A 26,589-nucleotide genomic window follows, 5' to 3' on the forward strand; every position below is an offset into this window, starting at 1 on the left:
AGATTCCTAAAGGACAAGTCCATAGACCGCTATTAAATGGACTTGGAATAATTTCGCATTTTTAGGTATAACTTGTCTGGAATGTTTTTACGTTTGGGCAGCGTGCCAGGTGCCCTTGACCTGGATTGGCCACTGTCGGTGACAGGATGCTGGGCTAGATGGACCTTTGGTCTTTCCCAGTATGGCACTACTTATGTACTTATGTACTTATGTCATAGTTTAGCATTTATGGGACCCTCTGTATCTCCTCCACCACACTTTAGCACTTTGGGGTCCTTTGCCATACTTTAACAATGTAGGGTCTCTGTGCCTCTCCTCTACTAGACAATGGAGATATCAGAACTGAACTGTGGGAATAGAAAGGTGTCTTGTTACCTGTTTCTCACTCAGGTATTGCATTCCCTTCGCCACATCAGATGCAAACTGAAGCAGCTGCTGAGAAGTGAGCGTGGAGGCCGTCCCGTGTTCCTTTGCAAATGCTGGATCTGTTTCCAGGACTCTGCTTTTGCGTAGAAAGTCTAGGAGATTCCCATAGGGAGCGTACTCGATAGCAATGTACAGATAACCTGGGGAGGGGGGAAGTTCATTGAAAAAGTATTACTGGTAGAAGGATGGGGACCCTGAAGACGTCTCTTGTCTTTCTCTGTAAGGTTAACTCATTACCACACACCTAATGTGCTAATGAATGCTTCCAAGGATGCCATATTTAAACAGCTGTATTGGCTGCTGAATGCTTTGTGCTTCTGCTTAAATTTCCTGGGCTGCAGGGCAGATACATTTTGGCAGTGTGTTTTTACTAGCAAAAAAGGTGCCGGTACTCAAATGTTAGGCCACCTTTCAGGAGTGAGGTGATGACTGATGGACCCATCCCACAATAGCCAGGCCCTCTGTAACCAGTCACAGAATCTATGACAAGATAGAATTGGGGTGTAGAGCCTGAGCTTTTCATTAAAACTTGGGGCCCATGGGTCAATTTTAGCAGACAATGGAAAAGGTGCCGGTACTCAAATGCCAGATCACCCTTCAGGGGTGGGGTGATCACTGAGGAACCCATCCTACAATAGCCAGGCCCCCTGCAACCAGTCACAGAATCTATGACAAGGCAGAATTGGTGTGTAGAGCCTGAGCTTTTCATTAAAACTTGGGGACCGTGGGTCGATTTTAGCAGACAATGGAAAAGGTGCCAGTACTCAAATGCCAGATCACCCTTCAGGGGTGGGGTGATCACTGAGGAACCCATCCTACAATAGCCAGGCCCCCTGCAACCAGTCACAGAATCTATGACAAGGCAGAATTGGTGTGTAGAGCCTGAGCTTTTCATTAAAACTTGGGGTCCATGGGTCAATTTTAGCAGACAGTGGAAAAGGTGCCGGTACTCAGTACCCCCAAGAACCCCCTCAAAAAAAGCCCTGCATTTTGGTCATGTAAATCAAATGCAGACACAGTTCAGATGTATATCTAAAGGAGGGGTCTGAGATTTCTTGGCGGGGAGGAGGGCAGCGGAACCTAAACTTATCTGAATATTGGAGATTCAGCCTCTATCTGTATCATTTTATCCATATAATAGGGGCGTCCAACCTTATTTGGATAAATTATTCATTTGGCTGAATTTACGCATCAGATATCTATGTGACAAATCCAGACTTGTCAAGTCTCCTGCCAAAGTTGGAGAGTCTCCTGCTGAGCAGCTCTGATGCCACTGAGTTTTATTTTCCTTAGAGCAGTGACTGGCAGGCCCAACACTCACATGCGCCAGCAGCAAAGAGCCTCGAGGTCACCTGATCTACTGGCGTGTACGTGTTGTGTTGGCTCAGAGTGTCACATGCGGAAAAGTCCTCGTGCACTGCACGCACTGCAACCAGTAGACTGTGCAGAGGCAGCTGAGCTCTCACCACCGCCCCTGCTTCAACACTGCCATGGGACGGGCATCCCTTGCATCAGCGCCAGCAGAACCGAACTGCCTGCATCTGACCACACAGCACTGAGCAGAGAGTCCTACACCTGACACAATATCCATCCTGCTGCACGCTACACTGCTGAGCAGCTATGCCTCTGCTGTGGCGGCCCCTGCCCCTCCCCCCATTGGAGAGAGACTCAGGGAAGCAAGACCATGGAGCCAGCATAGCCAGGCTTGAGGATCCTGTGCCCCCCGCCCCAAAACACACCACGAGGGAGGCTCAGGGAAGCAAATTCAAGACCCCAGCAGATGAAGACAGGATCCTGCTGAGAGTGCTGCACCTACTCTGCTGTGCCCCCCCTGGACACACACATGGAGGAGGCTGGCAGTGAGTGCTGTGATGTGGTGCACATCTACCCCCACCCCCCAACATGACACCAGCATCCTGTACTTTGCAAGGGAAGAGGAATGGGGGGGGGCCTTTTGGGACTGGAAGTGGGACTGGGGGGGGGGGGATGGGAATGGATGAGGGGCTAAAGGGGGGGGGGGGGGGAGGAATTATACTTAACCGGTCAAGCCCATATTCAGTGCTGGCTGGTTAAGTTTAAACCAGCGAAAGATAGACCTGCTATTTCAGTGGCCTGATCTGTCTGCCAAACTTAGCCGGCGAAGCGCTGAAGTGGAGGAGTGGCCTAGTGGTTAGGGTGGTGGACTTTGGTCCTGAGGAACTGAGTTTGATTCCCACTTCAGGCACAGGCAGCTCCTTGTGGCTCTGGGCAAGTCACTTAACCCTCCATTGTCCCATGTAAGCCTGCCATGAGTGGGAAAGCGCAGGGTACAAATGTAACAAAAATAAAATAGATACTATTGGAGATTCTACATGGAATGTTGCTACTATTTGAGATTCTACATGGAATGTTGCTATTCCACTAGCAACATTCCATGTAGAAGGCTGCGCAGGCTTCTGTTTCTGTGAGTCTGACGTCCTGCACGTGCAGGTCGTCAGACTCACAGAAGCAGAAGCCTGCGCGGCCACATTGGTGATCTGCAAGGGCCGACTTCTACATGGAATGTTGCTAGTGGAATAGCAACATTCCATGTAGAATCTCAAATAGTAGCAACAGTGGAGGAGTGGCCTAGTGGTTAGGGTGGTGGACTTTGGTCCTGAGGAACTGAGTTCGATTCCTGGCACAGGCAGCTCCTTGTGACTCTGGGCAAGTCACTTAACCCTCCATTGCCCCATGTAAGCCGCATTGAGCCTGCCATGAGTGGGAAAGCGCAGGGTACAAATGTAACAAAATAAAATAGATACTATTGGAGATTCTACATGGAATGTTGCTACTATTGGAGATTCTACATGGAATGTTGCTATTCCACTAGCAACATTCCATGTAGAAGGCTGCGCAGGCTTCTGTTTCTGTGAGTCTGACGTCCTGTACGTACTTGCAGGACGTCAGACTCACAGAAGCACAAGCCTGCGCGGCCACATTGGTGATCTGCAAGGGCCGACTTCTACATGGAATGTTGCTAGTGGGACTCTGGGGAAGTCACTTAACCCTCCATTGCCCCATGTAAGCCGCATTGAGCCTGCCATGAGTGGGAAAGGGCAGGGTACAAATGTAACAAAAATAAAATAGATACTATTGGAGATTCTACACGGAATGTTGCTACTCTGAGATTCTGTTGCTACTATTTGAGATTCTACATGGACTGTTGCTATTCCACTAGCAACATTCCATGTAGAAGGCTGCGCAGGCTTCTGTTTCTGTGAGTCTTACGTCCTGCACGTACGTACTCAGAAGCCTGCGCGGCCACATTGGTGATCTGCAAGGGCCGACTTCTACATGGAATGTTGCTAGTGGAATAGCAACATTCCATGTAGAATCTCAAATAGTAGCAACAGTGGAGGAGTGGCCTAGTGGTTAGGGTGGTGGACTTTGGTCCTGAGGAGTTCGATTCCCGGCACAGGCAGCTCCTTGTGACTCTGGACAAGTCACTTAACCCTCCATTGCCCCATGTAAGCCGCATTGAGCCTGCCATGAGTGGGAAAGCGCAGGGTACAAATGTAACAACAATAAAATAGATACTATTTGAGATTCTACATGGAATGTTGCTATTCCACTAGCAACATTCCATGTAGAAGCCTGCGCGGCCACATTGGTGATCTGCAAGGGCCGACTTCTACATGGAATGTTGCTAGTGGAATAACAACATTCCATGTAGAATCTCAAATAGTAGTAACAGTGGAGGAGTGGCCTAGTGGTTAGGGTGGTGGACTTTGGTCCTGAGGAACTGAGTTTGATTCCCACTTCAGGCACAGGCAGCTCCTTGTGACTCTGGGCAAGTCACTTAACCCTCCATTGCCCCATGTAAGCCGCATTGAGCCTGCCATGAGTGGGAAAGCGCAGGGTACAAATGTAACAAAAAAAAATATTAGCAGATAGACGGTTAAGCGTTATTTAACTGGCCAGGACCCATTCCTGCGCAGTTAAATAGCACTGAGTATCTGGTTGAAAGGGGGGGGGGGGTAATGCGGTATTTCATGTTAGTAACTCCCAAAGTTAGGATCCAAAACTCTTTGAAAACGGACTTATTAGACTTCAGTAGAGGATTCTCCGAGTACTATCACACTCTGTAGACTGACAGTTTATGACTTAAAGTATATACTCATATCATCCAACTCGCTTAGCAGTCAGAAGCCTTACTAAATCCCGTAGGCAACATTTATCACACCTCCCTGATCCAGGACTCTGGAATGTCACCTCAAAGTGCTTAATCCAGTTTCTTGGGAAAGATGGTCTCTTCGGAAGAATTGTCTGCTAGCTCACCTTTGTTCTCACAAGCTCCCAGCAGGTTTATGATGTTGGGGTGATGTCCCAGTTTACACAATACCTCCAGCTCACCAGCAAAATCTCTGTGGTCATTTTCAGATGCAAATTCTGAGAGAGGAAGAAGTACATTAGTTCTATAGTTGCTATTATAGGGCTAGAATTAGCAGCAGTAATACTAACATCAAGAAAAAAATCATTAAAAAAATGTAATATGGTATTTAAATGTTCCTTTTATAAGTGCGTTCCTTGGCCAAGCAGATTTACAAGATTTAAAACAACAAACCCACTTTCACCTAATAAAATATGTAATCACCCAGCCTTGTATGTTAAAACATATCAGATGCCCAATAAATCTCATAACAATCTGTAAATATAAAATAGGGAGGAAAATGAGCCTAAATCTTAGTTCCATATCTATATGAGCCCTGCTTTGCTTACATCCTGGGACAGCATGTGGAATGGCAAGAGGTGAAGATACACTGGAGTGATAGACATGTCCCTTCCCCTGAGTCTACCCTGACGCTGTTTCTCTGCCACGTTCATTCAAGGCTGAAAACAGAAAGTTGTGTCACAAGGGGGTGGAATGCGGCAGAGGAACAGCACCAGGGCAGATGGAGGCAGAGTATCAGAACCGCTGCCGTGAACAAAAACGCAATTTAAGTTAGTAAAGGAAGGTGAGGGGAAGGGAAGGAGATCTCATACGGGGTGGTGAGAATAGGAAGAAATCATGCATTGAAGGGCCCCCTGGAGCTATGGGGTCCAGGGCAGATGCCCTATTTGTCCCCCCCCCTAAACTGACTCTGACTGGGATTGGTGCTAAGATGACAAATGGGACAGTTAGGGAAGAGAGAAGAATATGGAAAGTTAATTGGTAGCTGGAAAGTTAAAGGAAGGAGAACGGTGAGAAAGAAGGTGAAATTTGAGTGGATAGAGAGGCAGAAAAGGAAAAAAAGGAAGGATCGATATGTCAGAGACAGATGTATTGAAGGAACAGAACAAGGCAGGAGAGAGAAGAAAAGACAAATGGAAAACAACTGCTGGAAAGAGAATTAGCAGAAGATAGACAGAGAAACTAGGACCAACATGACAGAAAAAGAAAATGTCCAGACAACAAAGTGTTTTATTTTGAATTTATTACCTGAAATATATTAACTTAGAGATAGGTGTATCACAGATGTCTTTGCATTGTGTTCAGTGACATAGCCAGACAGTTTGGAGAAGTGGGGGGGTAGGACTGAACCCAAAAGTGGGTGGGCACCAAATTCTTATACATCCAGGAATATACTTTTTCCTGATTTTGATTAGTACAGTGATACTTTTGTGACAGGATGTCCACTAATACATGGAAAACTGTGTATAGCTTCGGTAGTGAACAGACTGGTAACCTATTAGCTGGTCCTCTCATTTTGATATTTCTGAATCCAGTAAGACAAATTCAACGGGTTGGACTGATTTTTGAATTCTATTAAAAGACTTACAAATACTGAAATCAGAAGTGCGATTCTAGTAGAACATTGCAAAGTGGAATGTATCCCCTAAATCTCTCTGAACAACAACTGTGATTTTCCAATAAATAAATTTATTTATAAAGGTTGATTACATACTTCAGCAGGGAAAAAGTCTATTCCTGGATGTATAAGAAACAGGAACAGACAGGATTCAGACCTTCTGCCGATAAAGATTTAGAGGCAGATCCCAGTTCCTCTGATAGTAGGTCATCCTTTTTCATCCTCTAGCAGTGGAAAAATCAATGGCAGCTTTTAAGGGAGAAGAAGCCAACACAGAAGAAAAGGAAGATGAGGGAGAGGAACACAGAGAACGAGACCGTTCACCAGATCACAAGGCAAAACGAATCAGTGGTGATCAATTTGTCCAAGAGAGTATAAACTCAGGACGAGGTACATCTGCTTTCCCTGGGGTTATTCTTTTGTACCAACTACCAGATTTAATCTTTTTTAGTTCAAAATTGATGTGGAAAGATTTTTCAGGATGTTGCAATTAAAACTGTCTTTTTCTTATAAAACTGATAATATGGAAACCACTGATTTGGCACCACACTACCTGGGTTCCACAAGGTCCTGTAGACCCAGTATTAGAGGTTTTTAAGCAGAGTGTTTTACGTGAAGTTGAGCTATGGGCACAAGAACACAGTTGTAATTTTAAAAATCTATGCAAGAATTGGAGAACAGCTTTGACTAAGTTACAAGAAGACAGATCAATAGTGCTAAGAAAGGCAGAATAAAGGTGGTGCGGTTCTCCTTCTTAATTTTAATGATTATCATAAGAAGGATCCAACTAAAAGGCTACAAAGCCAGATCCTAAAGATGACTAAGGAAGGTGTTAAGTTGGGGTTTTTAACAACACGTGACTAGATTTTTGAACAAAAGTCATCCTATTACCCCTGTGTTTTACATCCTAAAATACATAAAACTTTGATAAATCCACCAGGAAGACCGAAATATCGTTTAGGAATTCTCTTTTGATCCTCTATCATGTTTTGTAGACCAATTTTTACGAGGTGAAGTGATTAAAGTACCCTCATATATTAGGGATTCTGCTCATTTCCTCAGTATATTATCCAAAATTGAACTAATGATTTTCCGTCTTCATACCACAGTGAGAGAGAGACAACACACTGTGCCAACTGAGTTTCTAGTGGGCCTGTAACGTTTAGCAATGAAAGAGAACTTATTTCTCTATCATGGACAATATTATTTCCAGAGATCGGGAGTTGAAATGGATGCTACATTTGCCCCTTTAGTACAATATTGTTAGAGAATAAGTCAAATTTAAAGTTACAGGAAAAAACTGAACTACTTGTAGAACATTGTACAAATTTTTCACATTAATTCAGTGATTTGCAATGTTTTGTTGTGGATTTAGAACTCCCCTCAAATCGCATGGGAGATCGATTGAGACTGCAATTAAGAGAGGCATGTTGGATACACAGGCTCAATTCTCTCCAGCCAATTGGACTCAATCAGTCTATCGACTAGACAGTTTCTTTAAGGGATTTTCCAACTATTTCATGACTACAACATTGTCGTTTGCATGTCACTTTGAAGATTGATTGATCTAGTTGCTTGCAGTTTACACTTTAATGATATTGTTGTATATATAAAGTGAAGTGTCACCTTTGGATTCAGATAGTTCTTCTTGGGGGTGGTTCAATGAGGGGCATATGTTATATATTGAGCATGCGATGGTGTTCAGTTTCAATAGTGTTGTTTAAAATATTTGTGATTTTTTGTGGGTTTTTATTTTTTAAGTTTCTTACCATATAAAGATATGATGTCATCAATATGTTGAGAGCTTCTTGCTCTGAACGCTCTTAAGCGCATGCGCTGGTGTCTGAGTTTCAGCAGGGCCATTTCTAAGCCTGCAGCCTGCTGCGATGCTTTACCCAGTGCATCTTAAGTAAGTTAGTATTAAGTGTTTTTGTTTATTTTATGGTTTGGATAATTTTAATTGTTTGATTTATATCCCTTGCAGATGAATTGTGCATATTTGCTGACCTGAAGTAAATAACCCTGAGGAATCCAGCTGGTGAAATGAGTCCTGTTGGACCGGGTTTTCTCTGCAAGTTAAGTAACTGTGTTGCTGGCTGCATGGATTACAGATTGATCGTTGCACTAAGTGTTTCATCACATATAAGTTAATGGGAAAGATTCATGATAATGATGGTTTAAATTGTTTGAAAGATATACAAAAAAAGATGAAAGGCTTTTTTTTTTAAAGGAGCAATGATTGAAACTTGGAACTGATTTAGCACAGACAATATCAGCATGAACACGGTTACTGAGATCCTTTTTCCTCCTTTTTACTGTGAAGATTGAGCAAGAACTGATTTGACTTATTTTTTGTTTTGTGGTAATTAAAATCACCCATTATTATAATGTTGCCCAATTTGCCAGCTTTCCTAATTTCTGTAAACATTTCTTCACCTGTCTGTTCGTTCCACTGGCATAGCTACGTGGGGCCTGAGGGGGCCTGGGCCCCGTAGATTCCTCCTAGACCTCTCTCCTGATGACCCTCTCCCCCCCGCGAACCCTCCCCCGCCGTCGCCTACCTTTGGTTTTGCTGGCGGGGGACCCCAATCCCCGCCAGCCGACGTCCTCTTCGTCCTGCAGTGAAAAAAGTCTTTGTTCTTCTGTTGCACGCTGACGTCCTGCACGTTGTATGTGCAGGACGTCAGACTCAGAGAACAGTTCTCTGAGTCTGATGTCCTGCACGTAGAATGTGCAGAACGTCAGCATGCAACAAAAGAACAAAGACTTTTTTCACTGCAGGACAAAGAGGACGTCGGCTGGCGGGGATTTGGGTCCCCCGCCAGCAAAACTGAAGGTAGGCGACAGCAGGGGAGGGTTCGCGGGGGGGGGGGGGGGTCGAGAGGGCGGGAGGTTGTCAAAAGTGGCGGCGGGTTGGCAATGGGGGGGTCGGCAATGGTGGGGGGGGGGGGTTCGGCGACGCCGGGGGGGGGCTAAAATGTGCCCCCTCACCTCGGGCACTGGACCCCCCTCCCACCAAAGTCTGGCTATGCACCTGGTTCGTTCTGTCCCGGCAGATGGTAGTAGAGCCCTACAAGAATACTCCTTCCCTTCACGCATGGAATTTCCATCCATTATGATTCCACGCTGCTGCTGTCTGTGTGATATGGAATGTTTATTTTATTTGACTCAATTCCCTCTTTAACATATAGTGCAACCCCCCTCCAATTTGATCCTTTCTATCATTGTGATACAATTTGTATCCTGTTAACACAGTGTCCCTTTGATTGTCCTCTTTCCACCAAGTCTCTGAGATGCCTAATATCTACCTCATCATTCAGTGCTATATATTGTAACTCTCCCATCTTATTTTTTTAGGCTTCTAGTATTTTTATATAAACACTTCAAATTGTGTTTTTTTTTCATTGCAACTACAGGCTGCTTTGAAGCTGACGGGGATAATTTGCATCTTTACTCTGTTCTCCCATTAAACACTCCTGGCTTTCGTTCACGTGCAGCCTGATGCTCAGAAGCAAATACGGTGCTAGAGGCCGTCAGCGCCAGGCAAAGGCTAGCACAGGTAACATTTAAATTGCATGTAAATTAGATCATTAGAGATGCACTCGGATGCTCAAAGAAGACAGCCCTTGACAAAGGCTCCCTTACTGCCAAGAACCTACCGTCAGCTCAGAGCTGGTGTTAGGATTGTTCAAAAGAGTTGCTGAGACAAGAGAGATCAGGCAAGTGAGTGGGAACCGAGGGAGGCCCTGCCATTATAAGTCATCCGCTGCCAAAGTTTTTTAATTTGTAAAGTTGTTAACGACCAAACACACCAGTGTTTTTTCCCCCTTAATTTAAAGGAGAAACTTTGTGGAAGGAGTATCCTTTAGTTATATAGCACTTGCTTCAAGCTGATGAAGAACACTGTCTCCTCCTTCCCTCCCCTACTGCACAGAGACAGGGGGTTATGCTCGGACTGGCTCACACACAGAGCTATATAATTAAACATTTGACTATAGCAACTTGCGTCGTCTCACAGGTCTCCCACTAAGCCATCTCTCTCCCCTTCAATCTGTTCAAAATTCTGCTGCACGACTTCTGTTCCACCAAGTGTCCAGTGCTGTGTATGTCTAGTAGCGCTATAGAAATGATAAGCAGTAGTAGTAGACACACAGACAGAGGGACTTCCTACATGAAGTTCATTCTCTTGTTGAATCTTACAGTTTCCCTGTAAGATACTTCGCCAAGTGCTGTATATTTGTAATCATAGATAAAATAACCTTTACCCCTTATCCTACAAACTCTGTATTACTTTCCTGCACCCAGTGCCTCTGGGAGGTGAACCCAGGAGCTGGCATCATCCATATTATCGAAAAATAGAAGGAGACAAGATCCTATTTACTTCATATCATCCATAACAATCCTCACATACATCCGAATGGCCAGAAGACACCCACTGTGCCCTCAGAATCACGGGGAGGAAAAAGCCTCAGCAAGCCAATGATTGCAACAAAGCCTTGATGGGACTGTGTTGGAAAACAAGTCCTGGCTTGCTGAGGGCACAGTGGGTGTCTTTTGGCCATTTGCAGGTATGTGAGGATCATCCATATTATAACATTTACTGCACTTACCTGACATTATCCAACTCAGAACATTTATCACAGATATCTCGGCCCTGGACCCCCATTTACCTTTCAGCATTTTAATGGCTGCATTAACCTTCAGGCCGTCCTTTTTGATCATGGCCTTTATGACTTGTCCAAAGTTTCCCTCCCCAATCATGTCTTGGAAAGTGATGTCTTCCCACTCCAGGATGGGGTAGGACAGCGACTCCGTCTGCGGTTTTGGGCGACGAGTTAGGGTCAGAGTTCCAGAGCTGAACTGCAGGATGGTCTCCTCACCCTGTGGAAGAAAACTTCCAATTCACACATTAATGTACAAGAGGTGAGTCTTTTTCAAATGAAGGAAAACTCTGGAATGAGAGGGCATAGGATGAAGGTAAGAGGTTATAGGCTCAGGAGTAATCTAAGGAAATACTTTTTCACGGAAAGGGTGGTGGATGCGTGGAATAGTGGAGATGAGGTCTGTGTATGAAAGTGTGGGACAGGCTTGTGGGATCTCTTAGGGAAAGGAGGAGATAGGGGTTGCTCAGGATGGGCAGACTGGATGGGCCATTTGGCTCTTATCTGCCGTCATGTTTCTATGTTTCTACGAGCTGAATAATTCAGCACAAATTTAGAGTGGGATGGGGTAAGAGACAGCATGAGTAAAGATACAAGAACTAACAGTTCGTTTATGAAAATTCATGAAATGAATGAACCATAATGTGAGATGTGGGTGAGGTTAGGCTGTATATTTATGTTAATACTGAGGGCAGGGGTGGGAATTTAGTAGATGCAGGGTTAGGGTCCGTATTGGTCAGGCAGGTACAGCTATTTATTTAAAAACATTTCTTATCCTGTTCAGAAGGAATGGATCCTCAGAACAGGGGCGTAGCCAGACACCCAAATTTGGGTGGGCCTGGGCCCAAGATGGGTGGGCAGAAGTACTCCGCCTTGCCCCACAAGTGATTTCGTCTCTACCTCTCTTGCCTGCATCCATATGGTCTCTCAAACATCCGCCCTTCCCTGAATACCTTTTAAGTAGCAGATTTTCACCGGCAGCGAGCAGCAACTAATATACACTGCTCATGTTGGCCCCACAGCCTTTCCTCTGATGTAACTTCCTGTTTCTGCAAAGGCAAGAATACATCAGAGGGAAGGCTGCAGGGCCAGTGCGCAGTATGTATCAGTTGTTGCTTGCTGCAGGCAAATATCTGCTATTTAAAAGGTATGCAGGAGGGACAGTTGGGAGTTTTCGGCTGGTGGGGCTTGGGAATCCCTGCCAGTCACATTATAGATGTGCTGCTACTGGGTGGGCCTGAACCCAAAATGGATGGGCCTGGGCCCACCCAAGCCCACCCCTGGCTATGCCACTGCCTCAGAAGCTTAGCAGAGATTGGGTGGCAGCACCGGTGGTGGGAGGTGGGGCTAGTGGTTGGGAGACGGGGTAGTGCTGGGCAGACTTCTACAGTCTGTGCCCTGAAAATGGCAGATACAAATCAAGGTCAGGTATACACATAAAGTAGCACATATGAGTTTAACTTGTTGGGCAGACTGGATGGACCGTAGAGGTTTTTTTCTGCCATCAGCTACTATGTTACTATATGTTATCCATCAATCCAGCGTTAAGCAGCTAACATGGGTTTTTCTACTCAGCATGTTTATTTAAAATCTTGATATACCATCTGGACTGGTGTGCAGATCACAGCGGTGTACAAAACCCACATTATTTAAAAAGATAAATAGTAAAAAAGAAAGGAACCTCAATTGTAACAGAAAAGCCACATTCACAACACTCTAAGGGTAAAACATACATTGCACACTGAATGTCTGTGCCTCACCGAGAGCTCAGTGATCCACTGCCCCATTGTATGCGGTAGAGAAAAAGTGGGATTTAAATGATTGTTCACTATGAATGGGCAGTGGGAGATCATTCCACAACCTTGGGGCTAAAAAATCCCAAAATGGGTGGATTTGTACTGAGCCCGTTGCAGTGGTTAGAGGGATTCTCAGCCTGACAATCATATGTAGGGGTAAGAGACCATCTACTCTGCTCAATGAGTAGTTTCCTTCCAGCTTGCCTGTCCCGGCCCTGACCCCCACTAACCAGCCCTAGCCTCATTCAAAGTAACCCGCTCGAATGCTCACTGGCAGCAAGAAGATGGCAAATGACAGTACACAAGTGGCCACTTGCTTGTACACGACTTCAAAGAGAATACCAACCAGCAGAAAAGAATGCTCAATGGTCTGATGGCTGGTGTTTCACTGGGATTTAGAAAGGCTGTAGAACTCTATCCTCAAGTTGCCAAGAGTAATATTCAACTCCTGTTGATGGGGCTATTAAAAAAGAAGGCAGTATCCTTTGTCTTGGTCAACTTTTCTTCCAGAATGGCAGAGAGCACCTCCTGACAAGAAGGCATGTTACACTGCACATTACGGAGATGTGGTCTGTCTATCAGATATGAAGGGCCCACATTTTTAGTATTTAAATGTCCGCATCGATGCTATAAATTTAACTCTGGATTTCAATGCAGTTCTGAGAAACGAGATCACTACACCCTGGAGCTCCCTGAGCATTGCTGTAATATGATCTGCAAAGTGAGGTGCCTGTATATTGGACTTCCCTGAATATTACTGTAATATGATCTGAGAATTGAGACCACTGTATCCTGGACCTCCCAGAGCATTGTTGTAATTTGATCTGAGAAGAGAGACCGCTGTATCCTGGACCTTTCAGAGCATTGTTGTAATTTGATCTGAGAACAGAGACCACTGTGTCCTGGACCTCCCTGAGCGTTCCTGTAATTTGATTTGAGCGTATTTTCAGGGATTAAGCCGACACCCTCAGGAGAAGAGACTTTCGACCACTGGATGGATGCTAGCCCTTCAAACAGTACAGGAATGACAATGTGTAGAGGGAGAGAAAAAGACAAGGGTGGTGGAAAGTTTGTGGACACCAGCTCTCGATGCAGTATTGTTCTTGACCCTATCTAAGCTGGACGCTACCGCTAAACAATGCTTGGACTTACCGGAAGCATGTAGGGTATTGTGGAAGATAGGGAGGATGTTACATCCACTTCAAGACTTCCATGCAAAGGCCTGGGGAGAAATTGTTTCCATACTTAACTCGTTTGGAACAGGTATTACTCAAAGCTGTAAGGAAGGCTGCTGTCCAAGCCCAAGAGATGTACAAAGCCCAGCTTCAGCAAATTCTTAGTGGGGCTCTCTACTCTGACATTGTTGTGCCCCCCCCATGTCAGTTTAATGCAGAGGATCAGGGAGGACCAGGGGGTAATTAGGAGCCCGACCAGTCATCATGGATGCGGGTGGGGGCACAGAATAAGGTGGAAGGGTGACATACTCCGTAAGTGAAAGAGAAGACAGAACTCAAATAGATGATTTGAAGTCCCAACTGGCTGCTTTGTAGCATAAGCTTGAAGCGATGAAGGGAGGGACTTCCACTAACAAGGAATGGGTCAAACAATGAGAACATAGTGAGCCCCAAAATAATATGGGCCAGATGAGTAACCAGAGCAGTAAGTACCTGCAGCTGATTTCCTATGGGGGGGGGGGGCAATATTAAGGGAAGGAGTGCCTGGGGAAAAGACACCCCAAGTAGCGGAGAAGTGGGAGCAGTGGAGCATCACATCTGGTGGGACATTTGCTGGTATTCAGAGGACCCCTGATCCGGGATGGGACCGAAAGGATAAGAGACAAATGATTGAATCACACCTTTATGGAGATAATGTCTGAAACCAACCTGTGACTGTGATATGCCCTGAAACCGTACATACTGAAGCGTTTATAAACTGTTTTTTCCAAGTTGTTGTTTAGTAAAGAAGGTGGAGTTGAACCCAAAGCCATTTGACTCAGTTTTGTGTAAAAGTGGACGATAGTGAGTCCCAAGAAAAGATTTCCCTTTGGCTTACCGGAATCTAGCCTGGCCCCGGCCTGCGCCCAGCTCATCTGTAATATAAAGAGTTATGCGATCCTTGACCCAGAGAGCTTAGCTGGAGGCCCTGACTGAGGGGCAAGCCAAGTTACATTAACAAAACAAAAAGAAGTTCCAGTTTAGACCAACTATAGTTCTCAGTCAGTCTGCAGGGCAGGAAAATCTGTACCTCGTGGTGTTTGCTTGTCATCTGACCAGGAGCTCCACATACTTCAGAGCAGAGACTGAGGTCTGCTCCTGCCTTCTCTCTTTTATAGGGCTGTTGGCTCCACCTCCTCCTGGTTCCACCCTCTCTGATTGGCCAGGAATTTGTCCTCTCACGGCTTTTCCTGCTGAGGCTTTAATTCTGTGGATCCTGCCTCCCTCCTGACCTTTCCTCGGTCTTTCTTCTGGGGATTACATTTTCTGGTTAGCAATAGCATTTCCTCTCTCCTGGGCTTCCTGGGTCTGTGATGCAATATGCACTTCATCACTCCATCCTAAAACAGGACTTTATCACCAATAACAGACAAACGGTCCAATTTTGAACTAATTGTACCCAGCAAATTTCATCATTAGGCTACCGTGTTGATTACAAAATCATGAATCAAAATATGCAAATCTTTTAATTGTAGATATGGTTGTATACAGAGGAACAACCAAAGATTAGGACATCATGCCTAAATACAGACCCTATCTGGGCAACTCAGACACTTCTGCTTCTAGCCCTACCCCCAAACTCTACTTTCTGAATCCTTTATCAATTCAACAGCCCTAATGTTAGATTGTATCAGTCAATCCCTGTGTGACCTGCAAAACGAAATTGTCTCCAAGTTTTCTGGTTTCAATTTGTTGATTAACCCTTGATCAGCTTTCCCTGCTTTTCCCACCAGAACAGTTTTGAATTATTAGGATTCAGATAGAGATATCACAGCATCCAATTATGTGTGTTATATTTTATATTTCAATAGCTTATGCCTTTTATTATTTCATATGTTTATTGTTAATGGATAGGATTTATAATGATAGGGGATCTATAAATGTTTTAAATAAATACATAAATCACAGAATTAAAAGCAGACTCATAAGGTTAGAGTTAGGGACAGGGATTAGGCTTAGATTACATTTAGATTTAGTTATGTGTGTTAGGGTTGGGTTGTAAAGTAGTCTTTACAGATCCAGACTGCTAGGATTAGGGACCGAGGTTAGGGATAGGCTGTAATGGTGTATTTACAGATCTAGACTAATAGGATTAGGGGTTGAGGTTAGGGTTAGTAGCATAGTAGATGATGGCAGATAAAGACCTCTACGGTCCAGGCTGTAATGCAGTATTTACAGATCTAGAGTAGTAGGATTAGGGTTTGATATTAGGGTTAGGTTGTAAAGTGGTATTTATAGATCTAGATTTATAGTTTTAGGGATTGAGGTTAGGGGTTCAGGTTGGGGTTAGGGTTAGTCTTTAAAGCAGTATTTAAAGATACAGACTTGTAGGATTAGTGATTAGGGTTAGGGGTTAAGATTAAGATTAGATTGTACGTTAGTCCTACTTACAGATCCAGACTGATAGGTAAACGTACGCCGTCTGTGAAAGAAATTCTTCTTGATGCAGAATAGGGCCAACAAAGCAGAAATGATGGTGACACAGGTGAGAGAGACAGAACCGATGATAGCGAAGAGCAGCTGATAGTCTCCTCTAGGGGGCCGGGGGTCTCGGCTCTCCATGCTGGGCACCAGACTATAGAATCCTGGGTAAACAGACAAAGACCTAAGGGTCAGAAGGACACAACATTTATGGGTTCATTTATCTTGCTGTAACTCATGTTACCATCAAAGAGACCCTGTTTATCCCCATAAACCTCCCTGTACCTCCATAAACATCTGCCTTGGAAAATATTCAGCCTTGTGTTGCCCCTACCCCTAATTTACCTACTGGTGGCAGTTCTGACAAAGCATTCTCTTCCTTTGAATTGGTGTGTAATGGATAAAACACGGCATTCCCCCATTCCCCACTCCCTTGCCAGCTTCCCCCCTCTCCCCTCCTATTCCTAGCACAGCAGTCCCCTTTCCCCCAATTCTTTACCAGCTTCCCTTTCTCTCCTCTCCTATTCTTAGCTCAGCATTCCCCTTTCCCCCAATCCTTTACCAGCTCCCCCTCTCCCATTCCCAGCCCAGCATTCCCCTTTCCCTCAATCCTTTACAAGCTTCCCCCCTCCTATTCTCAGTCCAGCATTCCTCTTTCCCTCACTCCCACACCAGTTCCCCTCCCTCTCTCTGGCCTCCTATTCCCAGCTCAACTTTCCTCTTTACTTAATTATTGTTAAATATTTACCCTGCTCCCTTACCATCTTCCCCCTTTCCCTTTTATGCCCAGTCCAGGACCCTGTTGTGTACATAACTTTTCCAAGTGAACAGAGGCAAATTCCCCATCCTGTGATGTTTGTAGACACTCAATTCCACCACTCACCGCGGGTTTCAAAGTACATAGGCCCAATATTCAGAAATTGCTAACTCAGAAAATTGAGTCTGATTTTCAGTCAGTCTTAGAATTGTAAGTTTTCAGCTGAAACTTTCTCTTAATTTAAGAGCTTATAAAGGGTTCAGCCCTACTTGAATGATGGTTTGCAGGTTTTGTGTTGCTGTTGGGTTGCCCCTCTCATGAAGCCCTGCCATTTGCTATGCTTGTGTTGTGTTTGAATGTCTTATCGGTTAATTTTATCTCCTTCCCTTTATTTCCCTATTAAGTAGAAATTGTAACCTACCTCCCCCCCTTTGCGTCTCTTTTCCCCTTTTCACAGCTGAAGGACTGGGAGCAGGACCACAGAAGACAGACACAAATAGGAATGGAGGTGTGGTAGACCTGGAAGGATTTTCAGAGCACTGTGTTCACGAGAAGCTAGCTAAACTAAGGGTGGACAAAGCGACATACATCCAAGAGTACTGAAGGACCTTTTCAATGCTTCTCTAGAGTCGGGAGTGGTACCGGAGGACTGGAGAAAAGCAGATGTGGTTCCTACAGGCCAGTAAATCTGACTTCTATGGTAAGTAAATGAATGGAAATGCTTTTAAAACAGAGAATAGTAACATTTTTGGAATCCATTGGATTAAAGGATCTGAGGCAACTGGTTTCACTAGAGTTAGATCTTGTCAGACACGTCTGATTCATTTCTTTGAGTGAGTGACCAGCGTTGGATCGAGGGAGAGCGCTAGATGTAGTGTATTTAGATTTTAGCAAAGCCTTTGACATGGTTCCACATTGACAACTAATAAATAAACTGAGTGCCCTCGGTACGAGCTCAAAAGAGACTGACTGGGTTAGGAGCTGGTTGAGTGGAAGACGACAGAGGGTACATAAGGTAGTGGTCTATGGAGCTCATTCTGAGGAAAAGGAAAAGGATGTTACCAGTGGTGGGCCGCAAGGTTCGATTCTTGGGCTGGTTTTTTAAACATTTTCTTGTAAGCGATATTACTACTACAACTTAACATTTCTAAAGCGCTACTAGGGTTACGCAGCGCTGTACAATTTAACATAGAAGGACAGTCCCTGCTCAAAGAGCTTACAATCTAAAGGACACGTGAAGAGTCAGTCTGATAGGGGCAGTCAAATTGGGGCAGTCAGGATTTCCTGAAAGGTAAGAGTTAGGTATTGTGTTAGATATTGTGGAAGAGCTGTCTGGTAAGGTTTTTCCTCTTTGAGGATGATACCAAAATCTGCAATAGGGTAGACACCCCTTATGGCGTGGATAATATGAGTAAGGACTTAGCAAAGCTAGAGGAGTGGTCTAGAATTAGCTGACTTACTCCCTTGGCAGCTAAAATTTAACGCTAAACAATGCAGGGTCATGCATTTGAGCTGCAAAAACCCAAGGGAACAGTACAGTTTAGGGGGTGCAGAACTTTTCTGCATGAAGGCTGTGATCATATATGATGATCTTAAGGTGGCCAAACAGACAAAAAAGGGTGATGGCAAAAGCTAGAAAGATGCTTGGGTGCATAGGGAGAGGAATGGCCAGTAGGAAAAAGGAGGTGATGATGCCCCTGTATAAGACTCTGGTGAGACCTCATTTAGAATGTTGTGTATAATTCTGCAGACAAAATCTTCAAAAAGAAGGTCCAGGGAGCGGTTACTAAAATGATCAATGGTTTTCGTCACTAAACAGACTCTTCGCTCAACTGGTATCTGTGCTCTAAACTGATGTTATTCCAAGATCTAAAATGAAACCTAAAATACTAAACTAGACTCTAAAACACTATTTATATAAAACCCTAACAAAGGCTTAAAAGGCTACAGTATTGTCTAGTTCAAAACAAAAAGGTGGAAGGCACCAAGACAAAGTCCAAGATTAAAAAGTCTTTTTATTTCTTAAAATCAGTGTAGGATCTCTCAACGCAAACTTCGAATGCAGTAAACAGGATGCACTTGACCAAAAAATCCCAGCACAGGCCATGTTTCGGTACATATTTATTTATTTATTTTATTTATTTATTGCATTTGTATCCCACATTATCCCTCCTCTTTGCAGGCTCAATGTGGCTTACAATATATCATGGGTAGTGGAATTGATAGGAGAATTGACATTTAGTGTTTTGAGTTGCGTGGTAATGGAAATCATGATAGTAATATGATATAGGCATTCTTAACGTGGCTAGATATGTGTGGGGGTTTCACATGTATTGGTCTTTGTGGTATATTTTGTCGACGAGATGGGTCTTCAGCAGTTTGCGGAAGTTGATCAGTTCATAGGTCGCTTTTAGGTTACGTGGCAGAGCATTCCAGAATTGCGTGCTCATATAGGAAAAGGTTGATGCATGCATTTGTTTATATTTTAGGCCTTTGCAGTTGGGGAAATGAAGATTAAGGAATGTGCAAGATGATCTTTTAGCATTCCTGGGTGGTAGGTCAGACATGTAGGCTTGGGCCTCGCCGTAGATGATTTTATGTACTAGGGTACATACTTTGAATGTGATGCGTTCTTTGAGTGGTAACCAGTGTAGTTTCTCTTGTAGGGGCTTTGCGCTTTCGTATTTTGGTTTTCCAAATATGAGTCTGGCTGCTGTGTTCTGGGCTGTCTGGAGTTTTTTGAGTATTTGCTGTTTGCAGCCAGCGTAGAGTGAGTTACAGTAGTCTAGGTGACTGAGTACTAATGATTGAACCAAATTCCAGAAAACAGTTCTTGGGAAGTATGGTTTTACTCTTTTTAATTTCCACAATGAGTGGAACATCTTTTTGGTTGTAATTTTCGTGTGATTCTCAAGTGTTAGGTGCTGGTCGATGGTGACTCCAAGAATTTTCAGGGTTTCCGAGATTGGTAGATTTAGTTTTGGGGTGTTGATGGTGGTAAATTTGCTCGTGTTGTGTTGGGAGGTGAGTACTAGGCATTGGGTTTTTTCTGCATTGAGTTCATCTGCATATGCCTTCATCAGGGGACCTGTCAAAGTGACAATACACAATGCTGCAAGCTGCAGGTGTATTTTAAACCCACGCACATACAAATTCTCATCAAAATTAAATTTTGTACTAACAGATACAAAATGGACAGCTATACCTTGGTCCGATCATTACAAAGCAAACCTCTCCCTACAATGGCGAATAAAAGATTTACATCACAGACAAGAACGAGTAATCTATACCACAAGAGGCAAAATAGATCCGTTAACTTTCTGGCAACAATTCTATAACAATGAATGGACAGCAATAACAGACTCACAACAATTTCTTCAAGAATGGGACAACAGATGCAGAAATATACTAGACAACATAGCACCACTTCAATCCAGAACCTCACACAGAAAGAACTCAATACCATGGTTTAATGAAGAACTGAAAGAATTAAAAACACAAGTTAGAAGGATAGAACGAAAGTTGCCTGGTGCCTTTTTTGAGTGTCAGCCATCTTGAAATAAAGGGAAACTGTAAGGGATCCTAGGCCCTTGTCTATATAGCTGTAATACAGAGCTCAGCTTGACAACCTTCTGCAAGAACAGAGACCAATGCAGGGTGAACTTTAGCCTGAAACTGGACTACTTAGCTAATGTGAGTAGTATTGCACAAATACTGTGCCCTGAACTTCTTGTACAGAGATCAGCTTGACCCTACCACTCCGGTGCCTGGGTTTGAGGGCTTTCCTGAATTCCAAGAACTGTATCTTCAGTGATGTAAAATTTGGGTTTCTGAGGTCCAAATATTCAGAACATAGGGAAGAGCTTGCTTATGTTCAAAGATAAGACCTCCACCAGAACCGTATAAGGAAGGAGCTTTGGAAATCAAGAAATGAGCTGGTTTTCCATTTAACTTGAATCATCATCATTTCAGGTTTCTACCAGCCATCCAACCTGAGACCTGCTGGGGCTCTTCTAAATCCAGCTGTCCATCTGGTGTCCTGCACTAACATCACCTGCTACCATCACCTACATCCAGATTGTACGCCAGCTCTATTATTGCTCAAGGGTCATAATAGGAGGCCTGATTTTTTGGGCCTAGTCCAGGGTTTGCCTGTGTTCACTCTGACATAATTTGTAGAAGCTAGCTATTCATGTTTGCACTTTGGATGTTTTACTTGCTTGTAAAGAGAGTCTTTATTTTTATAATCATTGGCCTGTTTTCTTGCTTATTAGTTCTAGGAGTGATAGAACTTGGATTTGTATAATTTGTGTGACGGGGTATTATAAAATCCTGATAATAGCTACCATTACACAGTTTGTCTGTCCCACTCTTACAGTGCTTATAGAAATCACTATACTGTTGCCAACTCTGCCTACACAGAGAGAGAGAGAGGAAATTGAAAGAGAGGAGACTTCTGCAGTGTGAAATGCCAGCAGATCCAAGCAGCCCAAAAAGGTCTGCATAATTAAGGCCTGAGACTCTGCAACCGCCCAATCTGAAAGAAATGTCTATTCCCATAACAAAACACAGGAAATGATTCACAAAACATTGCTCTGACCCGTGGAGCAGTTCTGTACAGGAGCCATACAGAGCTGTTCGAAGACAGACTGTTGCATAGCAGATCGGGAGCTGAGTTGCCCAAATGACACACAGTAAAACGCTGTCAAACTAAGAGGCCCTTTTACTAAAGGGCTGGCACATGCCAATGGGTTTGCCATGCACCAATCCAGAATTACCACAGGAGCCCGGTGGTAGTTTCCACTCCCAGCACGCATGATTTCCAGCACTACAAAAATATTTTCTCTAGAGAGAAGCGTGCTTTTTGAAGTAACCTCTCTAGTTATGTATTTTAAAATAGAAACAATGCTTGAGCTGTTTTCACCAACTGTGGTCACTTTGAATATTCTTCTGCCCACTTTTCACATATTGTTTCCTGCACAAATTTACATCTTGATGCCACTCTTTAAAGCATAAATCTTTTTTGGGTATGTCGGATACAAATTTGCATGGGTTCTATATGATTTTAATATGATTTATATAAGATTTAATGTATAATACTTTTAAATTTTTGAATGTTTTATATAGCTTGTATGGGTTTTATATGATTTTTTTCATCATTATCATTTTTATTTATTTATTTATGTTTTTATTGATTTGCAATATATGATTTAAATGTTATTATTTTTCCCTACAGTTCTGCCTCTGTTGCAGCCTTCTGGTGAAATGTACCCATGTCAGGAACATATGATTATTTGAATAAAAATCCTTGATTTTTGCCCCTCTTTTTTTTTGTGGGTCTGCTGTTTGTTCTGCTCTTCAGCTGACTGAGTCTCAGGAACCCACCAATCCCACTGCTCCAGTTCCAGCTCCTTTGGTCTTCAGCTGAAAGAGCCCCAGGAACCCACCAACACTGTTACTCCAGTTTCAGCTCCTTCTTTCTTTGTACTGGTAGAGTTTAGGGACGTTTGGGTAAGAGTCTGTACGCTTGGGAAGGACAGGATGCTGTGCTCGATGGACCCTTGGTCTTTTCCCACTGTGGCATTACTAATGTACTTAGGGAACACTACCAGCCCTCCCTGCTCCAGCCAAGCTTCCCCTTTTGCAATGCAGGGTTTTTGCCATTAAGCACTTATCTAGTTCACTTAAAAATAAAACAGGCCCCACCTCCAACAGGATGCCACCTTTACTTCTGTTTTTCACTTCTCCCCAACACCCCATTATCTTATCGTATTTATCCTGTGAACTCTTTGTCCCTTACCATCACTGTGTGTTTTTACTTTTAGAGGCTGGCTCCATTCTCCTGGTCCTTTGGAGTTGGCCCGGACCCGGAACTGGTACTCCGTGCTGGCATTTAACCCCTTTATGATCCTCCTTGTCTCATTTTCATTCAGAGTGTCTATCCACAGTTGTTCACCATGGACCACTAATGGCTGACATTCAATAGTATATTTCATTACGCCTCCATTAGGGTCATCTGGAGGCAGCCAGGTCAGCTGCACAGCATTTTTCGAGATAGCGTCAGCTTGCAAATTCCGTGGTGATGATGGACCTAGCACAGAATGAAGAGGACTTAGACTACTGCAAAGGCATCTTGACCAAAGTTTGATTAGATAAAATAGACAGTGTAAACCAGTCATAGGCTGGTCCTGATTTAAAAATTTGGTAGACTCACAAAGTTATTCTTTCCAAACCTTTGTAAAATTATTTCTAGCCCAGCATCTGGCACAAAAGTACCTGTGGATGAATCTGACAGAGACCCATTCAGCCAATCAGCTGGCATTCACAACTTCATTCCAAAATCTGCTACGGAAGCACATATAACAGCTGGAATTAGCATCTTCACCCATTCCAACATTTTCTACAGAAGCACATACAACAGCTGGAGTTAGCATCTTCACCCATTCCAGCATCTGTTACAGAAGCACAAATAACAGCTGGAATTCACACCTTCACCCATTCCAACATCTGCTACAGAAGCACAAATAACAGCTGGAATTCACAACTTCACCCATTCCAACATCTGCTACAGAAGTGCATAAAAAAGCTGGTTATTCACACCTTCACCCATTCCAACATCTGCTACAGGAGCACCTACAACAGCTGGAATTCACACCTTCACCCATTCCAGCATCTGCTACAGAAGCACAAATAGCTGAAATTCACACCTTCACCCATTCTAACATCTGCTACAGATGCACATGTAACAGCTGGAATTCGCTCCTCCACCCATTCCAGCATCTGTTACAGAAGCACAAATAACAGCTGGAATTCACAACTTCACCCATTCCAACATCTGCTACAGAAGCACATACAACAGCTGGAATTAGCATCTTCACCCATTCCAGCATCTGTCACAGAAGCACAAATAACAGCTGGAATTCACAACTTCACCCATTTCAACATCTGCTACAGAAGCACATACAACAGCTGGAATTCACACCTTCATCCATTTCAACATCTGTTACAGAAGCACATATAACAATATAAAGAAATTGAGTCTGAACTTCATTCATTAATTTAGAGGTTTGCACACAAATCTTTGGTCCAAGTAACAAAATTATCTGAATGGCTGTAGCAATGTCAGATTTTTGTATGTGAAATATTGTATTTATTACTCTTCTGACATTTCATCAGAGCCATATCTTCCTTTTATAAAGCCTGTTTGATCTGGGTGTATAATGTTTGGGAAATGGTTTTCAATTCTAGAACAGAGGATTTTAGTAAAAAGATATTCAATGGTAGTTAGCACAGTTCAGAGGATCACAAGAACATAAGAATATCCATACTGGGTCAGACCAATGGTCCATCCAACCCAGTATCCTGCTTCCAGCAGTGGCCAATCCAGGTCACAAGTACCTGGCAGAAACTCAAATAGTAGCAACATTCGATGCTACCAATCCTAGGGCAAACAGTGGCTTCCACATGCCTGTCTCAATAGCAGACTATAGACTTTTCCTCCAGGAACTTGTCCAAACTTTTTTTAAACCCAGATACGCAAACTGCAGTTACTACATCCTCTGGCAAAGAATTCCAGAGCTTAACCATTCGTTGAATGAAAAAATATTTCCTCCTATTTGTTTTAAAATGATTTCCATGTAACTTCCTTAAATGTCCCCTAGTCTTTTTACTTTTAGAAAGAGTAAAAATTTGATTCACTTCTACTCGTTCTACACCACTCAGGATTTTGTAGACCTCAATCAAATCTCATCTCAGCCATGTCTGTTCCAAGTGGAGGAGCCCTAACGTCTTTAGCTTTTCCTCATATGGGAGGAGTTCCATCCCCTTTATCACTTTGGCTGCTCTTCTTGGAAAATTTTCTAATTCCATTGTATATTTTTTGAGATATGGTGACCAGAATTGAACACGTTATTCAAGATGAGGCATTACAGAGGCATTGTAATATTCTCTTGTTTACCATCCCTTTCCTAATAATTCCTAGCATCCTGTTTGCTTTTTTGGCCGCAGCCGCACACTGAGCAGAAAATTTCAGCGTATTATCTACAACGACACCCAGATCTTTTTCTTGAGCACTGACCCCCCAAGGTGGACCCTAGCATCAGGTAACAATGATTTGAATTATTCTTTCCTATGTGCATCACCTTGCATTTGTCCACATTAAATTTCATCTGCCATTTGGTTGCCCAGTCTTAAAATTTCCTAAGGTCTTCCTGCAATATTTCACAGTCCACATGTGTCTTAACAACTTTGAATAGTTTTGTGTCATCTGCAACTACTTCACTCGACTTTTCGATTTCCATATCATTTATAAATATGTTAAATAGCACTGGTCCCAGTACTGATCCCTGCGGCACTCCACTATTCATCTTCCTCCATTGAGAGAAATGACCATTTAACCCTACCCTCTGTTTTCTGTCCAATAACCAATTCCTAATCCACACCAGAACATTGCCTCCTATCCCATGACTCTTTAATTTTCTCAGGAGTCTCTCATGAGGAACTTTCAAAAGCTTTCAGAAAATCTAGATACACTACCAGCCTTATTTTCGAAAGTGATGGGCGCCCAGATTTTGACCCAAATCGGGAGATAGGCGCCCATCTTGCAAAGGCACCCAAATCGGTATAATCGAAAGCCGATTTTGGGCGTCTTCAACTGCACCCCGTCGCGGGAACAAACAAAGTTGACGAGGGCGTGTAAGAGGCATGATGAAGGCAGGACTGGGGTGTGTTTATCGGCCGAGGAGAGATGGGCGCCTTCGGCCTATAATCGAAAAAACAAAGGCGCTTTTAGCGTGAATTTAGGTCACTTGTTTTGGACCCTTTTTTTCATGAACAAGTCCCCAAAAAGTGCCCTAAATGACCAGATGACCACTGGAGGGAATTGGGGATCACCACTCCTGACTCCCCCAGTGGTCATTAACCCCCTCCCACCCCCAAAAAACCAACTTTAACAAATTTTTTTTCCAGCCTGTATGCCACCGTCAAATGCCATACCCAGCTCCATCACAGCAGTATGCAGGTCCCTGGAGCAGTTGTTAGTGGGTGCAGTGGACGTCAGTCAGGTGGACCCAGGCCCATCCCCCCCCTACCTGTTACCCTTGTGGTGGTAAATGGGAGCGCTCCAAACCACCCCCAAAACCCACTGTACCCACATCTAGGTGCCCCCCTTCAGCCAAAAGGGCTATGGTAATGGTGTAGAGTTGTGGGCAGTGGGTTTTGGGGGGGGGGGAATTTGAGGAGCTCAGCACCCAAAGGAAGGGAGCTATGCACCTGGGAGGTATTTTACTTTTTTTTTTTTTTACTCGTTACAAGTGCCCCCTAGGGTGCCCGGTTGGTGTCCTGGCATGTGAGGGGGACCAGTGCACTACGAATCCTGGCCCCTCCCACAACCAAATGCCTTGGATTTGTTCGTTTTTGAGCTGGGTGCCTTCGGTTTCCATTATTGCTGAAAAACGAAACCGCCCAGCTCAAATCCGCACATATCTGATGCATTTGCCCAACACA

The 26,589-nt window shown here is 43.8% G+C and overlaps 1 protein-coding gene across 2 annotated transcripts in view; it reads right to left on the bottom strand.

The window, feature by feature from the left end:
• The window catches only part of TIE1 (tyrosine kinase with immunoglobulin like and EGF like domains 1), a 119,538-nt gene that overhangs the window by 19,441 nt on the left and 73,508 nt on the right, over nucleotides 1–26,589 (bottom strand). Inside the window, exons 13-17 of one of the 2 annotated variants that reach the window (XM_030205293.1) lie at nucleotides 22,886–23,176; nucleotides 16,299–16,492; nucleotides 10,907–11,117; nucleotides 4,726–4,836; nucleotides 376–566 (exon numbers count right to left, since the gene is read on the bottom strand). In XM_030205293.1, coding sequence (XP_030061153.1) covers nucleotides 376–566; nucleotides 4,726–4,836; nucleotides 10,907–11,117; nucleotides 16,299–16,492; nucleotides 22,886–23,176 — 998 coding nt within the window. The remainder of the gene's footprint in view (nucleotides 1–375; nucleotides 567–4,725; nucleotides 4,837–10,906; nucleotides 11,118–16,298; nucleotides 16,493–22,885; nucleotides 23,177–26,589) is intronic. The other variant, XM_030205294.1, reaches the window with a different exon arrangement.

The sequence above is a fragment of the Microcaecilia unicolor genome, chromosome 6, assembly GCF_901765095.1.
Source record: "Microcaecilia unicolor chromosome 6, aMicUni1.1, whole genome shotgun sequence".
NCBI classification, from domain to species: domain Eukaryota; kingdom Metazoa; phylum Chordata; class Amphibia; order Gymnophiona; family Siphonopidae; genus Microcaecilia; species Microcaecilia unicolor.